Source organism: Bidens hawaiensis, unplaced genomic scaffold (genome assembly GCF_021521415.1).
Source record: "Bidens hawaiensis isolate Kalapana, Puna unplaced genomic scaffold, B.hawaiensis_p1.1 tig00035425_1, whole genome shotgun sequence".
Classification (NCBI taxonomy): domain Eukaryota; kingdom Viridiplantae; phylum Streptophyta; class Magnoliopsida; order Asterales; family Asteraceae; genus Bidens; species Bidens hawaiensis.
Genome location: NW_027496151.1, coordinates 61708 through 73706, shown reverse-complemented (window position 1 = coordinate 73706; position 11999 = coordinate 61708). Strand labels below are relative to the sequence as shown.

Sequence of the window (11999 nt, the reverse complement as noted above, 5' to 3'; positions counted from 1 at the left end):
TTGTTAAAAGACAATTTGGTAATTAATTGAACATTATAACTGTTGTCTCCATTTGATACAGCTATGCATACTACATGTTATTTGTTACTCATTTTTAAATTATGCGGTAAGAAGCTTAAAACATGGAGCTCAGAGCTACCATTTAGTGATTGAATCTTAGAAGAAGGAATAGCTAGAAACGAGTCGACTTGGGTGGCTGTGTACAAGAAAATGTTTAGAGATTTTTGTTTTGTTTGTAAGTTTAAGAATGATAATCGTAAGTTAACTTTGTCTTTATGTAGTGTAATACACGATCTTAATTTATCATTCTTTGATTTATTAAGTTATGACTTACATAACTTGAATTGTTTAACCCGTGTAGCACACGGGTACCTAACCAAGTACAATATATATATATGTGTGTGTGTGCGCGCGCGCGCGCGCAGATGGGGGAATATTTTGAGAACCGTATTAAGTTTTAAGAACTTAAGAACTTCATTTTTGACCACATATTTAATTAAATATATTAGATTATGTGGTTGATATTACATGTGATTAAAAAATTAAAGTAGTAGAGAAAATAAACATATACAATGATTACACTAATTTAAACGTCAGTTACACCTATTCTATAAGTCGACTCGGTGCGTAAAAAATTATGTAAGAACTCGAAAGAACTCAATGTAACAATTTTTTTTTGAATTTTTTTTACACATTCGTAATATATGTAGGTTAGGGGTGTTTAGTGATCGGTTTAAAACGGCGAAACCGCCCAAGCCGGTCATCGGTTTGGCTTCGCGGTCGGTTTTTTTTTTACGTTCGGTCGGTTGGCTTCAAAATTTTCAAAGCGTAATGAACGGTTTGGATTATGGTTTTTATTGAAAATCGGTCGTAAAAAACCGGACCGGACCGTAGGATTTATTTATATATAAATTTTATTTGTTTATATTAGATTTATATAACTATTTATAATACTAATTTTAAATAGCACTCAAACAATTTTATTTGTTTATATTATTAAAATTTTATTTGTTTATATTAGATTTAGGTCTACTCAAACAATTAACTTTAAGACTTAAATACCTATAATAAGTACGGGTAAGTAAGGTCGTCTCTACAGGACTCAAGGAAAGTGCTAATTTTAATAATACTAATTTAATTATTAACTAAGTCGGACAGACGATGTCAAGCGGTTTTTAAAAAAAGATTAATTAAAACTAACAATTACTTAAAAAGATTTGTAAACAATATTAATTAAAAAGCATTCATTTTAGGTTCGGGTTATGTGTTCCATACGTTAATCACAGATTCTATAGTCTTTGGTTTTATAATAATTGCTAGTCCTATGGTTTAATTTATGATGACAAACGATAACCTAACCGAATTGTTGACACAAATGATCCCGGACACAACAATTACCAATTCTATGTCTAGGAAAACTAACTTAATGATAAGGTTTGATGATTCTAGTCCAATGACACAAGAGCTTAACCCTAAATGTTAATGAACAACCAAACAAACGTTACACAAATCAATAGTCGTAAACACAAACTTTAATCAACCAAATAACCAATTAAGCAAGACAAATTATATGAAATCAATCAAGCTATAACCATTAAGCATTAGAATCTGATCAAAACAGTACTTCACACAAAACCTTAGCCTAGAACGAACACACACGACTTAGCCGGATATCAACATAATCGTTAAAGCGCTTATCTTGATGAACATACGATCGTAGGACAAACCGGAAGCTTCGGGATGGCTGAAAATCGTCCTAGAGCACCTCTTCTGCCTCTGGAAGTCGTAATAATCCGAATGGCTAGGTTAAGGGGTTTATATAAGGCAAACCCTAATTTTTGCCGACTTTGAGCATCTTCGCGTATCGCAAAGGACAAAATAGTCGCAGCCAGAATCTTGCAACTTCGCGTATCGCGAAGTTGTTCTCCTGCATCTTCGCGTATCGCGAAGATGCAATTTTTTTTAGATTTATTATTTTCTTTTCTTGACTGCCTCGTGATGCGTGCACTTCCAATCTCTCACTTCTCGATCTTCGTTCCAAGCCCAACGATGACACAACGAGATCAAAGACCAACGATGGCGGTGTACGGAGGCAAATAGCCCTCAAAAACTCTTAAAATCGCTTAAAATGGCTTAAAAATGCGTTTTTGGAACTACAGGAACTAAAACTGTCAAAAGTTGAAAGTCTGGTGAAGTTGCACCTTCAAGCGGCGCGAAGATGCAGCCAGATCAGCCAGATTCGTTTAAGATGTTCGTTTAATGCTAAATCTTTCCTAAATCAACCTTAAATCACGAAATTTCAGCCACAAGTTATTGTATTTAGTGTGTAATGATGTCTAGGTTCATATTCAGTAATTTGGTTAATATATCGATGATTATATGACCCGATTTCGTTCTTAGTTGTATGATTCGGTTACCAAAATCGACCCGTTTCTTGTCCAACAAGTTGATAAACCCCTATATAAACACATCATAACTCCAAACCCTAAAGTTTACTGCAACTAAGCATTCGTTAGCTGCAGTTGACTTTGACATTCGTTAAGCCTTTGACCTCGATTTCTCGGTAATACAAACACCATCCGGGAAAGTTGTTAACTGATCAAACATTCATTTATACTCACTTTTCGATAAACCTCAATCAATTTATGAGATTGAGGAGTATTGACGGGTCAATTCGAGTCAAACCCATTTAAGGGCAAAATAGTCAATAACTTTGACTATCCGTTTTCTCATACTTCTGGTCGGATTCAATGTTCGGTCCAGAAGAATTTTATTCTCGTAACGAAATTTTAAGGCTACTAACCAAAACCCGACTTCTGATTTGCTGTTCGGATTCTGGTTAGTACCAGCTCGCTTAAATCTTTAATTTAACATAACCGGCGTTCTCGACGTCCGTTTGGATCGATTTCAGTGGAATTAAGTTCGTTTTTACCTATATTATCATATCTAGAAGTTTTAGGTTCTGATCATTAATCTCGTTCGACACATAGAGGACGACTCGCTTAATCTTTAGTTTGTTTATCTTAATAATTAATCACTTACCTTTAATCTAAGGTGAGTTTTATCATTCCCCTATTTTACTCAATTTTCACAACGTTTTAGGGACATATGCGTACTTATTTATAATATATATATATATATATATATATATATAACTCAAAATAGCAAACGAATAATTGTGTGTGATTAATCAAATATACTTCTTACTTGTTTATGTGCACAATCGCATTCGAAGAGGTCCATCATACCCCCACGTATTGGGCTATCATATTATTGACCACCGCCGGATTCGATTGGCAACGGTTTTATTATTGTTATTTGCTAATGGTTGATTTACCGGCGCCCGATTCGCTTGGCAATGGTTTAATCGAGAACTTATTTGTTTATGGTTTGATTTCATTACCGCATTTTGTATGTTTTGCTTATTTTTCTTATTTATTATATTAACATTATTTTTGGTGTCAAAAACTGGTGATAAACTCACTCAACATGTTTGTTGACAAACTTTATTTTCTACGTATATGCAGGTTGCTTCTATTGAAGACTGAAGTTGGACTTGCAGACAAGACCTTAGGATATAAATAAGAAAATATTATTTGAGTTTACATTCATGTACTTATATTGTTTGCTATACTTGGATATGGTGTGTATTCTTTTAATAAAATAATTAATTAGATATTGTCGCATTTTATATATAATAGTATCTTCGAGCTGTGAGCAATCGGATCACGCCCCGGCATGGCTGCCTTAGGTTGGGGTGTGACTGCGACGGTGGCTGGACGAGCAGCGGCGGTGAACAGTCGTTGGCATTGAAGCGGCGGCGATGGTGGAGTTTATCGGCGGCTAAGGTGGAGGAGGAAAGAGATGGACTTGTATCAGGATTAAGGTTTCGGTTATAAAATATCATATATTTATATAACCCTTGATTAGGTTTAATCAATCTAATTAGTTATAAACCCAATGGGCCAATAAGTCTATGTCTTGCTCTAAAGCCCGTTCCATGTAATTTATCTCGTTAAAGTGTCTATCCCGGTTAACTAACTTAAGCGGGTTTATTGTTCGTTACCTCACGGTGTAACTCTCACGGGTCATAACCCGGTTAGCCGTATTGACTTACACGAACAGGTTCATAATTCCAACAGTTGGTTAACGGAAATCACCAACAACACTCGGATCTCGGATCTTAGTTTGTGTTAAAATAAAAGAGAGAAAAAAGAGGTTTTGGTAGAGAGAGTTTTTATTTCCAAGGAGTTTGTTTCTTAAGTTGTTGTTATAGAGAAATGGGTAAAGTGGCTCTTTTATAGGGTCTCCATTTCTCCAAAGTTTACATTTTTACCATATAATATAAACGTACCGAGTACGTAATACATCGACTAAAAGTAAACTACAACGACATATACAATTCTAATAATAATATAAAATACTGGCCTACATTTTATGCATGAGTGCAGAGATTAGGGACATATTTTCAGTAACAAAAATAATTATGCGCCTCTGCATCTTTGCTTAAAATTTCGAAAGCCCTTTAATTCTTATCATTTATTTGTTATTCCATAATTCATATTTATTCTAATAAACAATAAAAAAAGCAGAGCAATAACCGCGACATATGTCGACGCTGATGACCCGCCACTAAAGGTATTGACGGCGAAAAATCTCTTGTAATGTGGTTGCTGATGATTTCGCTAGAAAACTTCCCGAAGACAGATTTCCTTTTTTGTAACACAGCATGTTCAAAACACATCATCAGACACAAGATACATAATTATACTAAAATCTTTCTTCATAACGCAACAAATGAGTCAGAACACAACTTATTTCTCACTAAAATCATTCTTACATAATTATACGTACACAGTGAGATACAAACAACGCCAAACACGAGATACATAATTGAAAACACGGTCTTGACGGTGGCAGATGAAGGCAGTTGACGGTGGCCGGAGCTTGAAAACCGAAATCTTTTGACCGTCATAGCAGTGACCGAAGTGGCGATGTTAAGAGGAGTAATGTCACCATTGGATCATGTTTCAATCAAGGGAAAATATTCAAAATAGCCATTTTGATCAGGACAACTCCAACTTAGGCCATGATTTTGAAAAAGGTGTCCTAAATAGCTATTGAAGAGCCTACCCATGAGACGGGCTCATGGGCATGCCCCAAGCCCAATAACCTAAGCAAGGCCCAACTCAGGAAAGCTCAAGGGCATAAATAGTTCTAGAAGGCCGAGTGGAGGGAAAGTAGATCGATTGCGAGGGAAACTCGTGCAACATGTCTTATCCGGTGGGTGGCCCAAGGAGCGTGTGGCCCAGGATAGGGGACAGCGACCAAGAGGTAAAGATCTCCAAAGAAGGCAAGGCCCGAAGGAAAGAAGATCGGACCAAGAGACCGAGCCGGAAATAATAAACCTTAGGATCTTGTGTATATTTAACCTGTCCTATAAATAAGGAGAGGGATTGCTTGTATATTTCATTCACAAAAGTAGGAAGATAATAAACATTATACACTTTCACTTTCACTACACTTGATCCCATTCTCGTGATAAGTTAGGAACCTTCCCTGGTCAGCCGGAATAGGATCCAACATTGGCGCCATCCGTGGGACCTCTTGATCACATCAAAGAATGGCCGATCAAACCTCAAAAAGCATGCCACCACCTTTCCCTTCCTGTTCAGGGAAAGGTCATGCTGTCTTCGAAGAAGCAAGCGAAGTTCAACAAGAACCCAATGTGGGACCAGAAGATGGAGGACCTGTCCTCGTGGAGGACCTCACGGGGCGGGAAGAAAAGGGTGATGAAGCTCGAGATGATGAAGGAGAGAAAGAGGGGTGGAAGGTCACCCCGAAATTCATACGCGCACACAGGGATGCTCTAAGAACTTTGCTGGATGAGGAGGAGAATAAAGAGAAGCTTGAAGCACTCCGGACTCGATTCTCTTTCGAAACACCCGGCGGTGGCTCAAAAGCACCGGGAGATACCTGCGTTCCAACCGGGAGTCCCAAAGCATTGATTGACTCCCTGGTAACCCTCCTGTCCACGACCAAGGGAAAGAAGAAGACATCATGGGACCCTCTGGAGGGCCCATACCGACCCCGGGATACGTCCGATGTCTCCAAATTTACTAAACAAATAGCTGAGGCACCGCTTACCCCAAAGCTGAAATACCCTTCCACGGCGGACAAGTATGATGGCACACAAGACTCGAAAGACCATCTACACGCTTATCGAGGGGCTGGTTTGGTAAGTGGATGGTCCATGCCGGTGTGGTGTCTAATGTTCCCCCAGACATTGACGGGGGGAGCTCGAGTATGGTTTGACAGCATAGAACCAGGAAGTATTGATAGCTATGAGGAGCTAAGAGAGAAATTCCTACAGAATTTCAGCTAGCAGATGAAGGCCATGAAGAACCCCAACGAAATCCTGCACATACGAAGAAGAGACGAGGAAAAGGTCGAACAGTTCATGGGAAGATACATATCTGAAAGCATGAACATAAAGGGGGTGCTTGAGGTAATGAAGATTTGTGGTTTCATTAATGGGGTCCGATTCTCCCAGCTCACAGAAAAACTGGGAGAGGATTTCCCATCTACCTTCGACCAGCTGATGGATTGGGTCCGAGCTTTTGTCAGAGGGAAAGACACGGGGTCCAAGTTGAGAGAGTGGGAAGGAAAGAAGGGGGGAACTACTACCGGAAGGTATATGGGGGGGGGGTCCGGCGGGACGAGGGAAGACATCAGGGGAAGGGGCCAGATTCTCCCCTTACAAGTCCCCGCACCCTGTTGACACATCCTATTACCCCTCGCGATTAGTCGCCCCCTGCCAGGACAGATGCTTTCCGTCCAAGATCTCTTTTAAGAGAAAGACCGGATGTGGGACATAAAGATGTTATGATGGCTGATCGGCCCAAGTATTCCCCCAGATCTTCCGCTCCACTGAAGCAGCCCTACAGGCCCAACCCCCAGGGGTATTGCAACTACCACAAAAGTTCGGGACATTCTACTGAGAGTTGCGTGCAGTTAAAGAGGTTATGGGAGGCAGCTCTAAAGGCTGGACATTTGCCACCTCCAACCAACGAAGAAACCTCTAAAGTCAAAGAGGAAGAAGAAGACAAACACTTCGTTGACATGATTCGTCGAAGGAGGGATGATGAAGAATGGAGGGAAAAGCGAGTCAAGAGGGGAAAGGGTGGAGAGTTCCCCATAAATCTTGTATGGATGAATGTTCCTTTATCGTTCTTAGGGCTCACGAACGAAGATGCAAGAGAAATTCCTTTGAACATATCAGCTAGTATTACGGGACATCGAGTTGCCCGAGTCCATGTGGATGGAGGAAGTGGGGTGGAGGTAATGTACGAGCACTATTTTGCTAGGCTCCAAAAGGAGGTGCGGAAGCATCTAGAAGAAGACGCATGTCCTTTGGTTGGTTTCTCAGGAGAGGTTGTCAAGCCTCTGGGCTCGATAATCCTGCCTTTCAGTTTAAAGGAGGGCCAAAAGGTTCGGACCGTGCAGCTTCGGTTTTGAGTAGTTTGGGCCCCTTCGAAGTATAACGTCATACTAGGACGCCCTGGCATGAGAGCCCTCTGAGCTATTTCATCCACGGCGCAAGGGTGCATCAAATTCCCGACCCCCGAGGGGATAGAAACAATAAGGTTGTCCGCCGAAATAGTGGCCAGTGTAGATCCGGAGGGGAAAGTAAAGAAGAAGCAAAGGGGGACAGAGGAATGGGTTCTGAACGGGGAGTTCCCTGACCAAACAGTTAAGATAGGGACTTCCCTAACAGACAAGGGGTGAGCTGGGTTGAAGGAGTTGCTGTTAAGGAACGTAGATGTATTTACTTGGAGGCACGAAGACATGACAGGGATCTCCCAGGACCAAGTTCAGCACAGCCTCAAGGAGTTCCATTGGATGGAACCCGTCAAGCAAAAGAAGAGGAGCCTCGGCCTAGAAAAAAGCCAGGCTGTACTAAAGGAAACCCGAAAGTTGTGGCAAGCCGGAATAATCAAGAAGGTAAAATATCCCCAGTGGATATCTAACCCCGTGATGATAGCCAAATCCGACAATAGCTGGAGAATGTGTATTACTTTAAAGACCTGAACAAGGCTTGCCCAAAAGTTGTATACCCACTCCCTGAAGTCAAAAAGAAGATAGAATTGTTGGCTGAATACCCCCTGAGGTGTTTCCTAGATGCCTATAAGGGGTACCATCAAGTGCAAATGGATCCTAAGGACTAGGAGAAAACAACTTTTTATACGGATGAGGGGACTTAATGGCACACCAAGATGCCATTCGGTCTAAAAAACGCGGGGGCCACGTATCAGCGTTTTATGGACCAGCTCTTTGAAGAATAGAGGGGCAGAAATGTAGAAATCTATGTGGATGATTTGGTTGTAAAAAACAAGCATGAAGAAGGGATGTTGAGGGATATAAGAGAAACGTTTCAAACCCTGAGAAGGGCCAACATGAAGTTGAATCCGGGTAAGTGCTCTTTTGGTGTAGAAGAGGGGAAGTTTTTGGGAGTATTGATCACGAAGGGAGGAATTCTAGCTAACCCCGAAAAGGTAGAAGCACTTATACAAATGAGGTCCCCTAAGAGCCTCAAAGAACTGCAAAAGCTTAATGGGAGGCTAGTGGCTTTAAATAGGTTCCTTTCAAAAATAGCGGAAATGACCCTACCCTTCATGGCTGTTTTAAGGAGAAGCACGAAGAAAAGTAAATTTTGCTAGGATAAAGAGGCAGAGGAAGCCTTTCAAGAGCTAAAAAAACATTTATGCAACCTCCCTACGATGGTAACACCCTGACCAGGAGAGACGCTTATACTATACCTCTCACAGACGTTGAAGACCCTCAGCTCAGTACTAATGGTCGAAAGAGGAGAAGCACATGTCCCTATTTACTTCATCAGTCAAACGTTGAAGGGTCCAGAGGAAAGGTATTTACCCATAAAGAAACTGGTATTAGCCTTGATCTATACAGCAAGGAAGCTACGAAGGTACTTTCAAGCACACGTTGTACGTGTACTTACGGACCAGCCCCTACAACAAGTGTTATCAAAGCCGGAGGTCTTAGGCCGGTTAACAAAATGGGCAGTCGAGTTGGGAGATTATGCACTTGAGTACCGCCCCCGGACGGCGATCAAGGGGCAAGTCGTGGCCGATTTTTTGGCCGAAGTCGAAGAAGGAGGAGGTGATGAAAAAGGAGAACATGAGGTAAGGGGGAATGAAAAGAGAGGGGGGAAAGGTAACGAACCCTGGTGGAAATTGTATACCGACGGGGCCTCCAATGAAGAAGGAAGTGGTGTGGGGCTAATTTTGGTATGCCCCGAGGGAATAGAGCTGACTTATGCAATACGCTTAAGTTTCCCAAGCACAAACAATGAGGCAGAATACGAGTCACTTTTGGCTGGCCTCAGAATAGCCAGAGGATTAAGAGTAAGGAAGGTACAAGCTCATGTAGATTCCCTACTAGTAGCCAACCAGGTAGGAGGAACCTACAACGCCAATGACCAGAAAATGAAGGAATACTTGAGGGTAACCCAAGAATTAATGAAAGATTTCAAAGAAGCAGAAGTAATACACATCACCCGGTGATTGAACAAAAAGGCAGATGCTTTAAGCAAGCTGGCTGCAGTGGCTTTCAACCATTTAGCTAAGGAAGTAAAGGTAGAAACTTTCCAACAACCGTCGGTGACGGAATCCATAATAGCCAATGTCAAAACTCAAGGGGAAAATTGGATGACTTCCCTCATCAGATACCTCCAGGAAGGGACGGTTCCGGAAGATAAAGAAGAAGAGCGAAAGTTGAGGGTCAGAGCAGTACAATATGAAATAATTGAGAGGAGTTTATACAGAAAATCCTATCTGGGACCCTCCCTAAAGTGCATTAGTGAGGAGGAAGCAGAACACGTGGTCAGAGAAATACATGAGGGAATTTGTGGAATGCATATGAGGGCTAAAATGGTCGTGGCACGAGCAATGAGGGCTGGGTACTACTGGCCAGCAATGTTCCTCAGCACCGTTAAAGAAATACAAAAGTGTGACAGTTGCAAGATACACGCCCCGGTTGGACGAAAGACGAAGTCAATGATGGTACCGGTAAGTTCCTTTTGGCCCTTCCAAAAGTGGGGAATAGATATAGTGGGGCCTTTTCCGGAGGGAACAGGGAGAGCAAAATTCTTGGTAGTGGCAATCGACTATTTCACAAAATGGGTGGAAGCTAAACCACTCCGAATCATCACGGGCGAGCAGGTTAAACGGTTCGTATGGGAAATTATCATTTGTAGGTTTGGGCTACCGTATGCTATAATCAGTGACAACGGGATACAGTTTGCCAATAACCCATTTAGGGAATGGTGCCTGCAATTGAAAATCAAGCAAATGTTTACGTCTGTAGCCCACCCACGAGCCAACAGCCAAGTGGAAAGAGCAAACCAAAGTGTGGTAGAGGGAATCAAAGCAAGGTTGGGGAGAGAGAAGGGTTCATGGGTGGAAGAACTACCTCACGTTCTATGGGCACATAGAATAATGCCCAAGACAAGCAATGGGAAACACCTTTCAGTCTGACATATGGGACGGAGGCTATGATACTCGTGGAAATTGGGGTACCGACCCATCGAACTCTACAAAAAGAAAAGGTAGATGGGGAAGATTTGCGGTTGAATTTGAACCTAGCGGATGAGAGAAGGGAAGAGGCAGCTAGAAGGGAAGTGGAGTATAAGAAAAAGATTGAAAGATACTACAATGCAAGAGTGAAGGAGGTCAAGTTTAAGACAGGCAAGTAGACAAGAAGACCAAGGGAAATTAGGCCCTAAATGGGAAGGGCCCTACCAAGTTATATAGGCTGGAGACAAAGGAGCCTACAGGTTGGCCGACTTGGGGGGAAAGGAGGTTCCCAGGACATGGAACTCCATGTAACTCCGAAAGTAGTACGCCTAAGGGCATCGGCGGAAAGGTTTAAGGATCAGAAAATAAGAAACCTCCCCCCGAGGATAACAAGAAAATCTAAATTGTATTTTTTTTTGTAACCACCATGTAAACGCGATCCTAATGCAAGAAAGCATTTTGTCAAAACTGTTGCGTGAAAACAATGGGTCCGTCTCATTATGAGGACAACAAGCATAAAACTCGAGTCCGTCTCGTTAATATTCATAATATGTTCCCCGAAGAGGGAAAGCCTCGCCGATAGGCTAAATGGTTAACCGAAAAGCATAAAAGGCTGAATACGTTAAGACATACGCTGATCATTATCATACATGATTCAAATACTAGTTCAAACACTAAAGCATAGAAAATTCAAATTTGCCCACATAGGGGCAGACAAATAAAACCATTGTTCAAAAGTATACAAACCAACGTTAACCGTTTAAAGCAAACCACAAATTATGGTAACGGAGACGGGGGATCAACGACGGAAGCTAGGGCTCGAATGTCTGCAACAGAGATCTCAGGGTCCGAGGTAACCTGGGCAATAATGGGAGGAACATGAGAAGTTAAGGCCACAAACGCCTCTTGAGCTTCTGCCTCTGCAGTAGGAGAGAAAGAGGGAGCCTCTTGAATAGGAATTCCATGGGAAGAGTGCTCATAACCCGCCCGAAGCCCATGTTGAAAGCAAGAGGCAAACACAGCCCGATTTAAATTGTCCCGAACCTCCAACGATTCCCTACAGCCCAAAGCCCGATCGTACGCCTGCCGGAAACCCGTAGAAACCAACCATTTCCGATCGTCTTCATACTTCAAAACAACCCCCTATAACCGAGAACACTCACCCCTCAGCCACTCAATCTCCTTTGACAAGACCTCAACCTTCTGCTCCCCTTTATGATTGGCAACCCCAAGTTGATCCAAAGTCAATTTATGGTCAGCACATTTATGTTCAAGCAGATTCTCCAACTCATGAATTCTTACAAGAGCAGGGCACTCTTCAAGCTTCAACAAAGACACAGAACAAAAATAAGAAAAATAAAGAAGATAAGGGGAATAATAAAGGGAGATACAAACCTGGGAAAT

The 11999-nt window shown here is 41.8% G+C and overlaps 1 protein-coding gene across 1 annotated transcript; it reads left to right on the top strand.

Moving 5' to 3' along the window:
- Window positions 1–8855: 8855 nt before the first annotated feature.
- Window positions 8856–10774, top strand: LOC143587251 (uncharacterized). The gene is made up of 3 exons (XM_077068595.1): window positions 8856–9524; window positions 9597–10453; window positions 10552–10774. The coding sequence occupies exons 1-3, from the start codon at window positions 8856–8858 to the stop codon at window positions 10772–10774; spliced, it is 1749 nt and encodes a 582-aa protein (XP_076924710.1).
- The last annotated feature ends 1225 nt before the right edge of the window (window positions 10775–11999 follow it).